The following is a 19,276-nucleotide window of genomic DNA, read 5'->3' on the forward strand; positions in this document are numbered from 1 at the left end:
AGTGAGCTTTCTGCCCCATAGCGTGGGGTGACAATGCTGTATTATAGGGCTGTAGGTGAATGTTGTCACCCTGAAAAATAAAGTGTCAGGGAAGAGAGGAGGAAATACAAATCATGAAGCTCTCAGGTGTACATGGTGCACTGCAGCAATAATGAAACATTTATCTTTGGGGTCACTTTATGCTGATAGATCACCATCATCCTCCCCCATCTATACATGAACCCATGCAGCTTGTCACAATGTCTGATCCTATTCCAGGAGGACAGAGGGTCACAATGACATGCAAGTTACCAATGCAGCAATCCTTCAGCAATTGTCAGCAAGCAGCATGAGACACATAATATCAATAACACAGTATACAGCACGCACATGTTATATATATATATATATATATATATATATATATATATGTGTGTGTATATGTGTTATATATATATATATATGTCAATGTGTGTCTGCACAGCCTGAACTCACCAGGTGCATGGAGAGAGGTAACACTAGCAGGAAGACCCATAAGTACAGGTGACAGATGTTATTGAATTGGCTGTCATGGGGGTCGTGGTACCATCCTCCGGTCAGTGCTGCCCACACACCTTGGCGGAGGATCTGCAGGATATCGGAGCCCATTGCTGCAGTGCCGGCTCTGCCCGGATAGAGGTCCGCTAAGAGTGGGGGCGGCCGGGGGCAGAGACAAGCCGCAGCACCGTCACCGTCATCGCCTATGGAAGTCTATAGGAGGCCGAGCATAATGCACAGAGCCCGTACAGGCAATCCATACAGCACCGTCACCGCTTTACACAGAGCACTGCGCAACACCGACACAGCCCGATGGCACTGACGTAACCCGAGCATACCGCAATACTGACCGGGGGCCCCTCATACCGCAAGACTGAGGGCCCCAATATACATCTACTGAGAGACCCCCTCATGCCCTAATATACACATACAGGGGGCCCCTGAGAGCAGCCTGTGGCCCCTCACGTATATAACTTGAGTGTTCTGTCAGATAATTCTTCCGCTCTCGCGCCTTGCTATAGATTTCTATTTACTATTTCCCCGCCGTCATAGCGGATTCTTATGATAATATCAGCATCGGTAATCGATTGCTTTTCCTTAGCAGTGCACTCTCTTGTTGACCCGCGCATGGATCGGCGATTGATTGCTTGTCACTAGAGTGGGCTGCCTGTGTGAGCTCGCCGTGCAGTCACCATGCAGCGCTCTGTCACTTCTCTGCAGATCCTCAGACAAATCTCCGGCACGGCCAGGCCGGGCTCCGCTACCATCAGGCTGCAGTTCCCGTGGAATCAGAGCAGGATGGTAAGATTCGGTGTGTGTAAAGTCCTAGAGGTGACCTTCCCCGGGCCTCTGTATGTCTGCTCCTTGTTCATGTTGGGAGTCCATCCGGCGAATGTCAAAGTCACGGGCAGATCATGGAAACACTAAAGGATCTTTCTTAGGTATTGAAGGCTGACTATGAGGAAATTATGAAGACTGCCACTGATCACCATTCCTTCTGAAAGTGATAATAATCCAATATCATACCGGTGCCTGGCCTGCAATACATTCCAAGTCACAGATCTGTAACACAAAGTGATCAGGACTTCTGCCAGGCTCCCATCCCCATTCACTACAAACATTCACTGATATGTGATAGAAGAAGTATTGATGCCAGGCACAGCCAGGCAATATGATCTGCTGGAGAGAGCAGCAATGGCAGCCTCCATAATATTTTTATGACAGGCTCACTTTAAACATGTTTATTCTCAACTTGTAATTGTAAAGTGTTATATCATTTAAAAGCCTAAAGGTGCAGGATGGACCCCCCAGATCTCATCTCTGCCACTGTCTGCCTTTCATGTTGGTGTCATTCCTTTGAGCCCAGGTCATTATGAATCTGCCCTGACACAATCCTTATATCAGCCTGAGCACACAATACTGATAAACAGCCATAAGAATGGATCATCTCTGCAAAGAAAGAAATCCGCAAAGTAGCCAAAAGACCGCAGGAATAATGTTGTGCACATATATACACAGAGACATACATGTAGTCCCCGGGTAAAGGACATCCAACATACAGACGCCTCCCAGCTACGAAGATGGCTTCCCTGCTTGCTGTGTGTAGGACAGAGGCTTGACAGGGAGGACTGAGGGCAGTTTGCATGACTTGCGAAGAAATCTTTTGCTAAACACAGCTGAGGTTGTGAGTGATCTTAGGCGGGTGAGCTCTTTCTGCAGCCTCTTGTAACTCTTTAATGACCAGGACAAACTCTGCAGTTGTTTCTTTTTTGCAAATCAAAGCACAGATTGCTCCAGAAGTTAACCCCCCCTTAGTGTTCTAATTCTGTCCGTATTTCCACGCAAAAAGCGTTACTTTTTTTGCATGGAAATGTATTTTACATTGTAGGCCTATAATTCTTGGGCATAACTCACCAAAATATTTCAAAACAAGAGTGCATAAAAATACTAAAACCTGTAATGTAAGTGTTCTGTAGCATGTATAATAAATATATATAAATATATATATATATATATATATATATATATATTATTTTATATTAAGATTTGTTTGTGTTGGACTCAATACAGCTATTTTGTATTAAATACAACACAAAATTATTTGAATATCCCGCTCTCCTCCTGCCTGCACCGACACATGCAGCGACATCACGGAGAACGTCTCTGCAGTTGCCAGCTGGAGATCGGAGGAAGCAGATGTGTCCCGAGGACCAGCAGGACGCCAGGGGACGACAACGAAACAAGGTAAGTGGGTTTTGTTTTATGTTTTAAGCGACTCTGAGTGTTACTCGGGATTACCACTTTTTGCATGGTAAATCCACCCCGAGTCACACTCGGGAATACCGCTAGTGGGTTTATGAATGTCTAGGCTCCATAATTTTTTTTTCTTGCTTTGTTTTGAACTCACAGTGAAGATTTTTTACAGTAACTGGCACCATGCTGTTTAATAATATGTTGAGACAAACATCTGACATAATTGCTTTTAATAAAATAATGTAACCTAAGAACAAACCTACAATCTTGTATGTAACCCGGGGACTACTTGTATATAAATGTATGTATATACAGACACATGTACTGTACCAATAGTAATGCAAAAGTTTGCATAGGTTACCTTTTTTATTTTCATTGTCATAGGTTATTAAAACTGCACACATTGATAGATGAGCTACTCATCTATACAGGTGTTTCAGAATTGTTTTCTTCATTGCGGGTGAAAAATGGATTCCGAACAAGAAGCACAATGCTGTCATTGAGTTCCTAAAGCAGAAATGTAAAAACTAAAAATTTTGACCAGGCAGATCCTTTATCGCAGTAGGGATAGGTGAAGACTTACCTTGACCACAATTTTTTATTTACATGCGCTTGTCCCCGTTCCATTGTAGGTGCTGCCAGTTTCATCTGCTTTTCTTCTGGCTGTCATCTTCATTGGCCAGGATGATGTAAATGACATCCGGTCTCAGCAAGCACCGGGTATGTTGGGATACTTGACATAGCCTGGCATCTTACACTGAGCTGCTCATGTGTAATAGAAGTTTAACATTGAATGATTGCAATGAGAAAAAAAGTCTGAAACACATGTATAGAGGAAGAGTATGTTTTAGTGTACCTTGCTCGGTTGTCACATTTTATTTTTTTTATTTTTGTTTTTTTTTTGATAAGGGGGGCTTTAGCAGTTCTGGATCATAGTATTGGGTTACAGTTCTCCCATTGCCATAGGAGAGTAAGCTAATATTAATATCTGGCCAGTACTACCGCTGTTTTAAGGTTACAAGGTCCACTCAGTTAACTTAACCTATGAAACCATGACACACACAGCTTATTACACTATAACTTATTACACTATAATCTTTTTTTTTTTTTTTTTGCCTTTGCCACTATTTTCAGTTAACACCACGTTTCAGTTACAATTATGTACAGTGTTCTCCCATCCCCTTTTAGCGTGGAGTATAGCCTTTCTCCAAACTCCACTAGGCATCCCAGGCTGCAGGTATTAATACAAAGTGGCATTTAACCTTGAAGAGGCTTTTTATGATATTGGTTATTTAGTCTAGAGAATCCTTTCCCCCAGTAGTTTACAATGTTTTACTTTAATTCTAGCTGTTTGTTTTTTTCTATATGTTTATGTATCCCTTTTTCTGAATCCCTTCTTGGGGCGTAACACTTGTGTATTTACCTATATGCATGTAATGTGAATAATGTATGTCACAGGTTAAAAATAACTTATTTAGCTAATTCAATATAGTTATAGAAAGTTTTAATTTATGATAGGAAATTTTGAAGTTAGCAATGCCATTGCAACATATCTTTTAATGATTTTCTTTGACCCCAACAAGTAAACATTGGAATTTCAACATAAACTGTGATAACCCTGATAAACCGTAACATGTGCAGCATAGGAATCAAGTTATCTCAGAGGGGTCCTAAGTTCTCCTGTTTGGTATCTGGCATACAGCTGTGTACTTCCATGGTCATTTTGAAACCTAGTAAAATCTAATAGCAAAGTACAGCTATAAAGCAAATATTGTAGCTCCTATTTGTAAAAAGAACTATTGCAAAATTCTAATTCTGTTTCCTGGCTTCTAAATATAATAAAACTATAATGTATTACGCCTGCTCTGTGTGTTAGAAATTGAATGGTGATTCTTTGCGTGTGTCCCTTTCTATCCCTCTTCCATGTCGTTCTCAAACTTTTTAACCCTGCAGGACCAATTAGTACATCCACATATTAGGGTACACTAGCAAGAACACTAGGTTGGAATATATAAAAGAAAAAAGTGAAAACTTGGAATTTATTTTGGGATTGTATGCATGCTAATACATGGACCCACAGACAAGTTTTCACTTGGTTGTTGGTTATCCAGCAAAATGAAACTTCGTGTTTTACTTTATTCCATTCTGAGTGATAGTGGAAGTGAAGTGGCTTTTCTATGCCAGGGTCCAGTGCATTCTGCAAAGAAAAAGGACTTGGTCAGTCGTGCAAAGCTAAATTATGTACATCATGTGAGAGAGATATAAAGTTGAAGTGGTGTTTGCCAGTTCAAACAGCTGATGAATTGCATAACTTCAAATAAATGTGACATCTGCAGTTAATTGTTCTTTCTTTGCTGTAAAACTCATGGAAGCATTTATTTTTCTGTGGCCTCTTCCATTCTGTATGCAGATGTTGGGATTCATAATGAGGAATTAGAATTTGCTGGCCTCAGCCTTGGGTGAGCAGTGAACATTCCTTTTAGGATTCAGTGTGTATTTATATTAAATTGAAATAAATGAAACCAGTCCAGTAACATGCTGACAGTCTCTGATAACCTCCTTTATCATACAGGCAGTCTGTAGGAATACTGGGAGGCTTTAGTGGTGTTTAGCTACATCATAGCTTCCGTGTAGGTTTTTATTCTTTTAGTGGAAAACTTAAAAGATGTGCTGACTAATAGTCCAGCACAGCAAGGGCAGTCCTACTACTCTTCCACTCAGACACAGTCTGAGGGGAAAAAAAAACTTAAAAAAAAAATCTAGTAGTAGTCACATTAATCTGTACAGGTTCTTGTAATATTGAAGACAATGCACAGCTTTCCAAGCTGCTTTATCAGTTCCACTGGTGTTGGAAAATATCCCATCATTCATACTCACACAGCACAAACATCTTAATCCATTCACCATTGAACATGAGTTTGCAGATAGTAATTGTACAAAACCAGGAGGTGTGAAATTTGTTAAACCAGACTGTTCTATCACCATAATCCCATCCTTGGTGTCAGGAAGTCTGCATATAGTATAAAATATCTGAACATTGTCAGCACATTCCTGTATACATAAATATAAATACAGGTTATCTAATACAGTACAAATTCTTCTCCTTAGTAATTATTTTTTATAAAGAACCAATATAAATACTTAGGGTCGTCTCAATATCAACAGGCTTGAGAGAGCACAGGTCATCACTTGGCATTCTGTTTCTTACAGATAATGTTCCTCCAGGAGAGCAAATTGCTGCTGTTTTATATCTGCGTTCTGCTTTACTTTCTGTACACATGGACTTAATTTAAAGTTTTGTTTTTGTTTGTTTTTTTTTTCAAAATATATTTTACCAACTTTATGTGTTAATGTTTGTAATTTCAGGCCAGCTCAGAATCCTACCGAATTGAATCTGACACATTTGGTGAGCTAAAAGTCCCAAATGACAAGTACTATGGAGCTCAAACTGTTCGATCCACAATGAATTTCAAAATTGGAGGTGTCACTGAACGCATGCCAGTAAGTATCATAAATAAGTTACCCCTGTTTTTTTCTGGTGAAAATATAAAGATATTTGTCATTAAAGTGGACCTTCACTCACCTGGTCTGCATCATGCTTAGAGTAACTAAACCACTTTGGGGTGCACAAGGACTAGTTAGACTCTTCGCCTTGGCCTTCTTAGGGCTCACATTAACACTGTGCAAGGGGGTACAAGAACAGCACCCCCTTGCACAGTGTGAATGTGAGCCGTAAGAAGGCCAAGGCGCAGAGTCTAACTAGTCCATGGGCACCCTAAAGTGGGCAGAACAGGGAGAAGTACCAAATCAGTGGGCAAGAGAGTAGTTGATAATAGCCGAAGTCGAGACAGGCAACAAACAGGCGAGGTCAGAAATAAAGCCAGGGGTCTAGTACCAGAAAGCGAGGAATGGGACAAACAGTAAGAGACAGGAGGCACAGGTGACATGGGAGTCATCAAAGATACAGAGGAATTTAGAGTCACAGGAAGACATTAGACATTAGAACAGCAAAACAGGAACTGTGTGAAATTCATATTTTAAAATACATTTTTTACATTTTTAGGCACTGTTCTTATATACTGTATTAGTCAATTCCTACCCATGCCCATCTTTAATAATCTGTTTATTATTATCATAACAAAACACTTGAGAATGCAGCCTTCTTAAAATAAAAAAACATAATAATTTTGCTGGTTTAGATCATCAAGATGTCCATGCCTGTCAGAAAGTTTGTGACTTGGATATCTGCATTAGATAAGACGATGGTGAATAGAATAGAATAAGATGGTGAATATCCTAATAGAATATTGTATAATTTATTCATTACCTTTGATGCACCGCTAAGTACCAACATTTTTTTTTTTAAATTGCTGCTTGAAGTTCTGTAGTCTTCTCATATCGGCAATGGCTTTTACTGTCTGATAATAATTAGCTGGCAGCGTTTGAGGCTCTACCCAATGCCATTATCTCATCTGCTGTCCATATGATGTATTGGGTTTCAGTTTGAAGATGTTTGCTAGTAGCATTTTTCTAAATATATTTATTTGTATGTCATATTCCATAACATTGTGAATGTACTCATTTTCCATTATTATGAATAATTTTAAACAGGAATTATATAGCACCAACATATTACGCAGTGCTGTACATTAAATAGGGGTTGCAAATGACAGAAAGATACAGACAGTGACACAGGACGAGGAAAGGACCCTGCCCAGAATTTACAATCTAGGAGGTGGGGAAAGTAACACACAATAAGAGAGGGGATATGTAGTGGTGGGAAGTAGTGAGGGTTTAAGAGGCAAGAGAAGACGGGTGGGCAAGTTTGAAAAAATGGGTTTTGAGTGCTATTTTAAATGAGAAGAAAGTCAGTAGTAGGTCATTGGAGGAGCGAACGGGAGTATTTTTCTACCAGGTCTATGTCTGTCTAGGGTCGGTGAAGTCATCAATAGGTTTGATTTTACCAGAAGAAATCACTTTTGCATACATTGAATCTTTCAATAGTTCTTTGGTTTTTTTTTTTTGATTTTCACTGAAGATAATCTCTGATAATCTTTATTTGTATTTTAACAAATAAATTTCCTTTTATTGATAGTACTGGGTGAAAATCTAGCATGTGTACAATGGTCCCCCGATGTTGTTCATCAAACTATTCTGGCAGATCAATGGGATCAGTCAGTTGAAGGACCACTGTACTTTTCTATTGAGAGGAGCACAGCTTGGGGGCACTCGTCTCTCCCCCTTCCCCTCCATAGAACAGAACAACTCTGTGTTTTTGACATTGTTCAGTCTCCTGTTACTGGAAACAATAAGGAAAAATTGTTTCCAGTGACAGAAATCTGACATCTGTACAGGGCTTTAGGTCTACAGTATCCAATAAATGCAGAATCCTCTATACTCTCTTAGGTACAGCGAAATGTTAAATTAATTTATTTCCATACAATATTTTAGGAATCTCCAAAAGACAAGGTTAGAGAAACAAATTACTTTGAAATCCGCACATGGGTAGATGGGCTGTACTAAGAAAGAGAGAAAAGAAAGTAAAATGGGCAACGGATTATAGTATAAATATTTGGGGTATAAAACATTGGCTGAACTTCAGCTGTTTTGTGGTGTAGCTGTGAAAAGCTAAAATTGTTTTATTTATTTATTTCAGATACCTGTCATAAGAGCATTTGGAATCTTGAAAAAGGCTGCAGCTGAAGTAAATAAGGATTATGGTCTTGATCCCAAAATTGCAGAATATATTACCAAAGCTGCTGATGAGGTAAACAATAAGATAAACGTAACAAAAAGTTGTCGGTGGTAGTTTTCACTTGTCTGCTCAGTAGAATAATGTTTTAACATTTACTAACTAAAGCAATGATCATCCAAGACATATTCCAAAGTACTGATTTTACTTTTTTTGAAAAAAAGTTTTTACATAGACATTTGTGCTTTTTAACTGACATGTTATTTTCCATATTCTTAGATGCTTCTTGCAGTTGTCACTTATTAAAGTTGGGTAAAAAGTTGAACAAATGCCTGAACTGCTGTAAACACCTATAACCTCTATGAAGTAACCTGAGTGTGGCAAATTTTTCTGCCTTTGAGAAGCAATAATCTCACTTCCTTTACAAATGTCTTAACAAACCCCTATAGAGAGCTGTGGTCTAGGGCAGTGGTCGCCAACCTTTTTGGTTGCCAACCTTTTTGGTCCCATGGACCACTAAAATTACCGGCTCCTGACCACGCATGCGGGGGGAGCCAGGTGTCACTCACCCATAGTGACGTCATTATGACATAACCCCTGCCACTCTCCCATCGCAGATCTGAGCCTGCAATGGGAGAGTGGGTGGGTTGTGTCCAGGGACACACCCCGCCCACTTCCCTGAGCCTAGTAATTGTACAGGGGATGTGGTCCGTGGCTCTGGGCAGTGCATCCCCCCAGTGGGGTCCTTCTCCTCACCCCTCTTGGGGTGCACCGACCAGAGCCACAGACCCCCTAAATTTTCTCCAGGACCACCAGTTGGCGACCGCTGGTCCAGGGTGCACACATATGCATACCAAGCATTGGCTTTGAGCATTCAATTTGCTACTTGTAGCAGATTTATAATGTTACATTCCTAAATAAAAGAAGCCTTTATGTAAGCAGGTCTTAAAGTTTGGGGTGGAATGTAGCTGTAGCTGTGTCATCGTTTTGCCTTCTGCTGTTGCAGTCCTTCCAACTTGACAAGACCCAAGAAATACAAAAGTTTCAATGCCAAAGTGTTACAGCTGCAACCATTGAGGGGAGGGCCAGTAGTGCTGCAGAACATTTTTTATAAATGATAATATAAAATGTGCATAGGATTGAATAGTTGAACACTGTCCTGGAATAATGCAATACATTATTTTTTTCATATAAAGGTACTAGAGAATGGGGCCATAATATTTCCAGTGTGGTTGTTTTATCTAAATGACTGGTCTGCTGAGATTTGCTTAGTTCTATACACATGGAGAGAATACAACCCCTTTCCTGACAGTCACTGTGTCTGGTTAAGTGATTTTACCCCTTCCAGTGCTCTTCTCATCCTCTTTTAACTATGTGCACCACTTGGCACTTTTCAGTAACCACCTGGCTGTTTTTGGGTGGTTACTGAGGAGTTGGGTCACAATAAAGGGCCACCTCCCGCCTACATTTTCTTCCCACCCAGAAATTGTGTCTGGGTTAAACACTGCCCTTCTCCAAACTGCAGACAGTGTCTCTTCAATAAAAAAAAATTGCATTGCCTTGTTTTTGAATATTCTGCCAAACCTTATTGCAGTTAAATTTGCTTTAAAAATAGAACAAGGGGTGTGCCCATGTAAACATTATAATCACTAAAATAGTTTTTTTGAGAAAACTATCACTATGGGAGTTTTTTTCCTATTGCTCATTTTTATTTGATCTAAACAATATTGCAGACAACTTAGCACTTAGCTATACAAATTTAAAACAATATAGTACAGCATTAGAACATGCTGCTGTAGTAAGATATTTTTTTTTTTTGTATTTGTACATGCATTTAAGATATTTTGTTTTTTTAAGGTTGCTAGTGGTAAATTAGATGATCATTTTCCATTAGCGGTGTGGCAGACTGGCTCTGGAACACAAACCAACATGAATGTCAATGAAGTTATCAGCAATCGAGCCATTGAGATGATGGGTGGAAAACTGGGAAGCAAAAATCCAGTACACCCCAACGATCATGTTAACAAAAGCCAGGTATGTCAGATATGCAATTGTTTTTACACATTTAAGTGTACTTTTTAATTAAAAACACCTGGCTGATACTCTCCTTTGTCAGATACTTGCCTCCCCCTGCTGTTCCATCTGTTGCCTTGGTTGCTGTTGCTTTGATTGCAGGATCCAAAGTTGTGTTGATGTGAATTTAGCATCCTTTCTAATAATACTTACCTCCTGTACTCCTGATGAAGCAGATTTGTATCTGTGAAATGCGTTGAGAATAAGAATAAGCATCCAGTTGTGTGCCCCGTTGTATGAGAGCAATATTGTGTAAGGCTTCCTAGGGATAAAAAAATAGAAAAATCAGGAGGTTTTCTTAGGGTTCCTAAAATCATATATGTAAGAAAGTTTTAATATTGGTTTTATTTGTGTTTTGTTATCAATAAAATATTTATAATGTTTTTAAAAGAAAGATTTCTGTGATGTTTGTGTTTGACACAAAAAAATTCTTATCACTAAGAAATAAGTATATCCTTTCTTCTTTTGGGTATTTTTACACTAACATTTTTGCTTTTAGGTGCTTTTGTAAATTCTTTTCAGTTTGTCATATGTGTGTATATATATATTTATATAAATGCAGTGTTCTCCCCAGCCCAGGGGCTTCACCCAGCACTTTTCAGTAAACACCCGGCTGTTTTTCGGTGTTTACTGAAGAGTTGGGTCACAATATAGGGGCTGCCACCAACCTACAATTTCTTCCCACCCAGCTTAAAAAAAGTTCTGTGTTGAACACTGAAATGTATTTGCTGTAAATTACTATCATCCTACATTGTATTGTTAAGCATTTGTAAATGTATTTGATTTTTTTTTCCTATTTAGAGTTCCAATGACACCTTTCCAACTGCAATGCATATTGCTGCTGCAAAAGAAGTCCATGATGTTCTTATACCTGGATTGAAAAAGCTTCATGATGCTTTGGAAGCAAAATCAAAGGAATTTGCAAATATTATTAAGATTGGCCGTACCCATACCCAAGATGCTGTGCCACTTACTCTGGGACAGGTAATGTATTTACTAATATTCCAAGCATATCTAGATTCTAGAAGTACAAACTTGCAATATATTGTAGCTTACCAGTCTATAGATATGATGTCCTTATTAGTAATCGTTTTCAAGCCTTTTGTTTCCTGCATTTAATCTGGTAAGTTTAAGAGCGACTACACTCACTCTTCCTCTGTATCTATGCCAAGAGCCATGATTGACATGTCTGTCTTTGTTTTCATCTCCATGGCATGGTAGCTTGTGCAATTATCATTTTATAGGAGAAAGATAAGTTTGTTTTTGGTTTCATGTTATCGCATAGTAAATGATAAAGACTTCATTTCTGGCAAGATTAGATGGTATGGTCTGCCCTGTTTTTAAGTGTTTTTAGCCTAATTGAAAAAGAAAACTAACAAAGCCATCACGCCAAGAAACTGTTATGTGGCATTTTGTGCTTAAGAATTAGTCTAGCTGTCTTTTATACTGTATATGTCTCCCCTACAAAGATTTACACTCACTATTAGTCGTGGTGAGCAATATCTCAAGTACATACAGTAATAGGAAACAGGACTGCACATATAAATACTGAATCTGCATCTTACCCAAATCAAAACTTTTACATGTCTTCCAAGTCTTTTACTGTGTATTTGGGCCATGTAAGTTTTGGTTTCCTCACACATGTAGTATGTCCTAAATCAGAATAAATGTAGTAAGTCCCTGGGTTCCTTAGTGGCAAGTAAAGCTGTGAAAATGAGGGCCTCACGGACAGTAAAATATTGGCTAATTTGTAGATGATCTAAGGGTCATTTTCATACTGCTCCAGGGAAATGATGCCACTATTTAAAGCGTACCTAAACTCAGAAATGTAACTTTACAAGGGGTAGACAACTCTTTTATGTAGGGTAACAATTCTGATTTTTTTAAAGGGTGCAGCACAGCCCCTTATTCAATGAATGGGAGTGCAAAGCCTCTCAGGATACCTATGTTGCGCATCCCGGGAGGCTCTTGGGTGCTCTTTCTGCGCATGCCTGAGCATCTCAGGCATGCGCAGAAGAAGCCTTTTGGTGAAATTGGAAAAAAAATGACTGATCTCACGCATGAATCCTTTTCTTCAATGAATCCCATGGCGGACTTTACTGGTAACTTTACTTTAAAAGCCTGGTATGTGATAAGTCTTACTGAACTTTCCTACTTACCAACATTTACACTCTCAGTTACTTTGCTCTATATAGCAACAGGAAAGGGTAAAATGGATTTAATGTTAATAAGACAACACAAAAAATTCCAGGCCCTTCATGCATAAGACCATCAGATTACTTAAAAAGCCTTTCTACACCTCAGTCAGCTTGTTTTCTCTAGTTAGACTGTTTCTTACCTAAAAGCCCATTTACTTTCAACTCTTTTTTCCTCTTTTTATTTTCCAGGAGTTTAGTGCTTATGTTCAGCAGATTAAGTATGGCATTACTAGAATTGAAAGTGCATTACCAAGAGTTTACGAATTAGCTGCTGGTGGCACAGCAGTTGGAACTGGATTAAACACTAGAATCGGATTTGCAGAGAAAGTTGCTGCCAAGGTGTCTGAGCTTACAGGTAAGATACCAACACATGTCTGTTGCTTTTCAAACAATTAGTTCCCTTTTTTTTAAGGTGACTTGTTGTACTGTGTTTTGCCTTATCCTCATAAAGATCTCAGATGCAATCATACCTTTACCATAAGCTGCAGCCTTTCCTAAGCTATGTTCTTTTTATGCTTTTCTGTGTCGCCACTGGCTGCACATGTACAGTTATGTCTCATACAAAAGAATATATCGGGTGACTTCCACGCGTCAAGATAAGTATGAAGTATGAGTTGTGGATTTGTCCAAGCTCACTAAAGAGAGCTTTTGATGTTTCTCCTATGATTGTACTTTGGACACTAAAGTGAGCTGCCAGGTTTTTTAATACATGACATGGTTGCAGAATTTGATATCCGAGAGATGAAGGCCTGAAAAACATTCAACGAAGAGCAATCAATATTCTTTTATGTCCTTGCCTGTGGGAATTAAAAATGTAATACATGGCTTTTACATTTAAATGTATTAAAATAGGTGCTGTATACTTTTATTTTACAGTTTAAAATTCTGTCTTTATAGTAGGTTTGTTTCTGTTTGTAAATGTTAATTGAAAGGTTTTGTTTTTAATATGTAATCTTTTTTTTTTTTTTAATTTAGGATTACCATTTATCACTGCTCCTAACAAGTTTGAAGCTCTTGCTGCTCATGATGCATTAGTTGAACTGAGTGGAGCCCTAAACACCATTGCTTGTAGCCTAATGAAAATTGCCAACGATATTCGTTTTCTTGGGTCTGGACCTCGATCAGGTCTGGGAGAATTAATCTTGCCAGAAAATGAACCTGGAAGCAGCATTATGCCAGGTAAAAGATGTTGTTTGAACACTAAAGTGTTGTAGTGGTTTTACAACTCCCAGGAATCTCCCAAGCTTCTTGACTGAATTATGCCCTAGAAAACTTTACAACCTGTACAATATCCCCAAACCAAATGGCATCAAATAATTATTGCCATTTTTGCCTTGCACTGCTACATTGACACTGACCACTGACCTCCAACAAGCATGTGTATGTCAATTGTCCCAAAACTTGGTAATGTACCTTTTCCTCCAGATCAATAACTCACCAAGGTATGAAAGACAACAAGTCTGCAGTCCAATATCTATATTTCTCCTCTGACAAGCTACTTATTAACAGAGATTGTTTTAAAGCAATTGAAAATAAGTCTTAAAATGTTAAATTGCCAATGTGGATTATTCAATGGAAAACTTTCTTTTTCTGTAACTGTTTTCATCATCTGCTTGCTTCTATTTTACTGTCCAAAGTGATTTGATTACTGTGAAGTATCAGTTATGTTTATCAGTTTTGTATTTGTAATTTTCTACACAGGCAAAGTGAATCCCACTCAGTGTGAAGCTGTTACTATGGTAGCAGCCCAAGTAATGGGCAATCACGTTGCTATATCTATAGGTGCCAGTAATGGACATTTTGAGTTAAACGTTTTCAAGCCTCTAATTGTAAGTACAGCAAATTTTATAATTCATTAGTATACATTTTAACCTACTGTTATACACAAACTGAAGTGAACGTATGACAGGAAGTAGGCACATCTACCATTTTCTATCCTTTAGTATGCTTTGGTACCCTAAAAATCCAGGCCACTCTTTAATGCACCCAAAGGCCTGATTCTTTGATAAATGGTTGGCTCAGGTGTTCAACCTTCCACCACTTTTGCCTATCTACTGGTATTTTGTTGGGTAGATACTCTTTGTACCTCCTACAGAAAAATAATTTTTTAATCATTATGATCTCTTGCTCTCTGTTGCTTTACCTGGAGGTGCGGTTTAAATCTCTTCTGGTCTTCATGATGACTTTCATAGTTATCAGGGATTTAGGATGGAAGCTTTGATGGGCAACTACTATTGTTAGGGGTACTACCATATTAACTACCATAGTAAAATTGGTGCAGAGTTTACTCTATAGCTCAGGTGGAGGCTAGACCCCAGCTATTAGACATTTAGTGGTCCCACCCTCTAACTTTACAACATTTTACACGTTTTGTCTACCCAATTGTGCAATGTTTTGGGAAGGAATAAGTCTTAGCAAAGAAATCTCAATTCAGTCAAACACAATTCATATAATATTGTAGAGCAGACAAGCTGACTTTATTGTGTATATTTTTTTTGTTTTTTTGTTACTGTTCATTCATTTTTGCTACAACCTTTTGATATAAAAAATAATTAAAAATGCGAGCTTGTTGTGGTTTTTTTTCCCCCCTCACATTTGTTTTTTTTTTTTTTCCATTTTAGATAAAAAATATTCTAAATTCAGTAAGACTACTGGGTGATGCTTCTGTTTCATTCACTGATAATTGTGTTGTTGGCATTCAAGCAAATACAGAGAGAATCAACAAATTGATGAGTGAATCTTTGATGCTTGTCACTGCTCTTAATCCCCATATAGGTAAGTGATTTTAGATAGAAAGTAGGGCTGGGGAAAAAAACATTATGTACTATTTGCAGTAAACTATTCTGGCCTAATACTGTTGATCCAGGAAAAGACAATACAGATCTTTCATGAAGCAGCTGCTCAATATGGTCATAGTAGAAAGAAAAATATTTTAACCCATTTTTGTGGCATTGATATTTACCTCCCTAACTATTCATTATCAGAAAACCATTGAATAGCAATTCTTCATTTAAATCCCTTATATGAATGTCTCCTATATCTAAAGTCATGTTGTTAGACAATTAACACCTCCCTGGCACATAAACACATGTGATTACAGTTTGTTTTCAATAAAAATCAGCTTTGCGTTGAGGAGAAAAAAATCCCCTGCCAACATGTTACAGAGTTGGACCTTTGTTCTTTATTGGTAAACTGTGATCTGTCCAGCGGTCCAACATACCCCTGTGGAAGAGGAGATTTTTAATTAGCAGGCTTTTCTGATTGCATCACTATAGGTGAAGTGTGTCAACCACCTAGATTGAGCCCACACAGAGTGCAAGGGTTCTGCTAGGCAGTTGCTGGCAGTGGGCAGGATTTATACTTAAAGAAAATGAACTGTTACACACTGTATACATTTTGTTTTGCAGCACCTGGCATATATTTGGTAGATTTAATGAAAGTTTAGTTGAGTTTAATTCGTTAAAGTCTTGAGTTAAAAAAAAAAAAGTGCCATACCCAATATTTTGCTTCCTGTGAAGCCAGAACTTATCACATCTTAGCCGTGTCCCTTACATTCAGCTTCTGGTAGCTAGAATAGGGAGCACTGTGTAAGGTCTGAGATATTTTAGGCAAATCTTATATAGTGCACAGGGGCAGTATCCCAACCCCTAAGTAACAGCCAATAACCAAACACAATCTGTCCCATACTTTCTTTTCTATCTGGTGTTCTATTTAAAAGCTAAATAGAATAACTGGAACAATTACTAAAGTGAACAAACAAGTGAAGGCCAAAGCACAGGATTGCTTTTACATGTTTTTCATTTTGTATAAAGTCAACTTTACTGTATAACAGCATTATTGTTTAAGAAAAGTGCTCATAATTTTACTAATATTACACCTTTCTTTTTTTTGTAGGATATGACAAAGCAGCTAAAATTGCTAAAACCGCTCACAAGGAAGGTGGCACACTAAAGGAAACTGCAATAAAACTGGGAATCCTGACTGCAGAACAGTTTGATCAGTGGGTTAGGCCAGAAGATATGCTTGGTCCAAAATAATTTATGAACTGTAAATTTCAGAGCTCCAGATATTTTTGTCATTGTCATTTGAATAAAAGTTTGTTTAAAAGTGTTCCATCAAATTAAATGGTGTCAAAGAGGTGTCTTAAATCTAAACCACTAGAACACTATAAACACTAGGATTTACATCTACTACTTATAAAAACTGGCATTGCAGCTTTGTAGCATGGTGATTGACCCCTTGTGATGTTATTCACCCATCTCTGAATGCTTAGTCTATTTTGGTGCACACACACAACTCAGTACTGTTCACGTTGGCTAGTGAGACTTGTGGGGATTCAGCTATTAATCTTTAAAAAATACTATTTCATATACAAAGGATTAGTAGGAATCCATGTATATCGTTGTAAAAGTGGGAACTTTTATTCAAGAGCAGGATCAGTCCATCAACAAGGCGAGTATCCTTAAACAACCCCATATATTTTAAGCAACAAATCCCCAGGGAAAGAATGGCTATGGTACATATAACTTTTGATCTGGGTGACTTCATTCTTTGGAAAAAGCAAACAGCCTAAAGCATGTGTGTAGCCTAAAGCATTACTGTAGGTAACCCTTAATAAAAAGTAATAAGTAATTGTTGAATTCACAAAAAGTCTGGGTACAGCTTGTTTTACTTGTTAGCTTTTGACAAGTGGCCAGTGGGTGACTGTGCTGGATCCAGTTTGGGCAAATTTGCACTGCACAGGAACCTTTGATAGCAGTGGCACCTTCTCCGGCAAGACACAAGCCTTTATGGGTTCAGGATAATATGATATGGTACCCAGGCAACATTTTTCAAGAGAAGTCACCCTTTTTAAAGCATATGTAACTAAAGAAGCATTAGGAGCGGCACATTTTACTAGTAAAGCATATACTTGACCACACCACTTTCATTACTTTTGTAAGTATTTATAGCAAGGTAACCATTTGGTGAGAGTATTGCTTAGCACATATTGAGGTTTAGTGCATCCACTTGGCCTTGCTAATTGCGCTGTACTTCTAGGCTTCTGTGACCAGCCACTTGGGAACTTCGAAGGATTCCACATATAGGAACTAATAAAACTGCTTGGTATATACATCGCACTTTTTGTATTGGTGTATAGTAATGTTATGGGCATTAAAGGCTTGCACATACAGTATATAAGCAGGTATTTTAACCACTCTACTTCAATTCACCTATCCAGGTCCACTTGACAGTCCTTGGTATTAGGCATCTTCTCATGTTTTATTAGTGCCCTATTCAACGCTCTCCCCCAAGAACTCTGTAATATACCCTGTAAGTCCACATGTGTGGGATCGTGTAACCTTCTCACCCTGGGCCTTTGTCACAGAACTTCAGCTTGTATAAGAACAGTGAATAGCAGGTTTCTTTTAAACTTCACTTCAAAAAATAAAAATTATTCACACACTTACATATGAATATGTGCCTGTCAGGTGTGTACATGTAAAAAAACACATAGGTATCACCATGCACACCAGAGTAATAAAAAGAATTCTGGAGTTTGTATGTTCCCATCGTGTTAGTGTAGGGTTGCTCAAAAGCATGTAATTAGATAAATAAATCAAATGCTTCTAAAAAATTGCCCTCAGACTATGTTAATTACTATGGTAAGGACAAGTGAGCCACTCTGAGATAATGGACTTTGAGAAGCATAATATTAAACAGGATTTATTTAGCGCCAATATATTATGGAACACTGTACATTAAATAGGGGTTGCAAATGACAGACAGGAGGAGGACATGACCGTACTCAGCGCTTACAATCATTGTCAGTGTTAAATAAATACAAAATAATAATAATAGGACCATGAGTTATGGTTAGTTCTAAGTTGATGACCTGTAAAGGTTGTTAAAGCATTGCCTATGGACAGTTTAGGGTTCTGACGTGTCATGCCTTTCATTGGCATATGTAGTATTGAGACTTATATATAGTGTTTTGAGGTTTTCTGTGTGTGTATAAAAGAGAGAGAGAGTGTGTGCAAGCGAGCGTACATTTTATCATGTGCAAAAAAAAAAAAAGGTCATGCAGCTCATTTGGTAAACACAGATCAGAATTTCTGCTGTTATACTGTAAAGCAGAGGCAGTTTATTTAAGGACAAGATCCATCAAGCGTGGAGAGCAGCCAGAGAATTCCATGTCTCCTATGGTCAAAACTATAACTGTACCAAGCTTCAGGAGGTTCAAAGTTAAATCCATGTCATGTATACTAAAAAAAAAAGAAAACCTGCAAATGAAAAATCGCAAATGTTCGTTAAATGTATTAGAAAATCTCTCTTTAGGCAGCAATTTATGCTTGCAAGTCCTTGTGGTTGCTACCAATTTATAGCACATCTAACAGAAATTAAGATATTGCAGCTTCTTAGTCTTTTGATCTAGTGACTGCATTAGTTTTTGTTTTCAGTAACTTTTTTTTGATTGTTCATTCTGTACTATGTCTGTAAGGTAGTGGCATTGCCACCTCGGGTTTCAGTCTCTCCTTCATATATACACGGGAGTAGTTCTGAG

At 38.2% G+C, this 19,276-nt stretch overlaps 2 protein-coding genes across 5 annotated transcripts in view; one reads left to right on the top strand and one right to left on the bottom strand.

The window, feature by feature from the left end:
• Nucleotides 1–1,031, bottom strand: part of PCNX2 (pecanex 2) — a 56,027-nt gene extending 54,996 nt beyond the window's left edge. For all 3 annotated transcript variants that reach the window (XM_072409427.1, XM_072409428.1, XM_072409426.1), the window contains exon 1: nucleotides 475–1,031. In XM_072409427.1, coding sequence (XP_072265528.1) covers nucleotides 475–627 — 153 coding nt within the window. In that variant the 5' untranslated portion in view covers nucleotides 628–1,031. The remainder of the gene's footprint in view (nucleotides 1–474) is intronic.
• Nucleotides 1,032–1,158: 127 nt separating this feature from the next.
• FH (fumarate hydratase) lies at nucleotides 1,159–16,857 on the top strand. Of its 2 annotated transcripts, XM_072409431.1 has the most exons (11): nucleotides 1,201–1,317; nucleotides 3,402–3,489; nucleotides 6,136–6,270; nucleotides 8,426–8,536; nucleotides 10,319–10,495; nucleotides 11,336–11,518; nucleotides 12,922–13,087; nucleotides 13,708–13,911; nucleotides 14,434–14,561; nucleotides 15,354–15,507; nucleotides 16,627–16,857. In XM_072409431.1, the coding sequence occupies exons 2-11, from the start codon at nucleotides 3,463–3,465 to the stop codon at nucleotides 16,767–16,769; spliced, it is 1,428 nt and encodes a 475-aa protein (XP_072265532.1). In that variant the 5' UTR covers nucleotides 1,201–1,317; nucleotides 3,402–3,462; the 3' UTR covers nucleotides 16,770–16,857. The 2 variants fall into 2 exon arrangements, with proteins under 2 accessions (XP_072265531.1, XP_072265532.1); XM_072409430.1 differs by lacking the exon at nucleotides 3,402–3,489 and having other exon boundaries at nucleotides 1,159–1,317.
• Nucleotides 16,858–19,276: the final 2,419 nt, after the last annotated feature.

Source organism: Pyxicephalus adspersus, chromosome 4 (genome assembly GCF_032062135.1).
Source record: "Pyxicephalus adspersus chromosome 4, UCB_Pads_2.0, whole genome shotgun sequence".
Classification (NCBI taxonomy): Eukaryota; Metazoa; Chordata; class Amphibia; order Anura; family Pyxicephalidae; genus Pyxicephalus; species Pyxicephalus adspersus.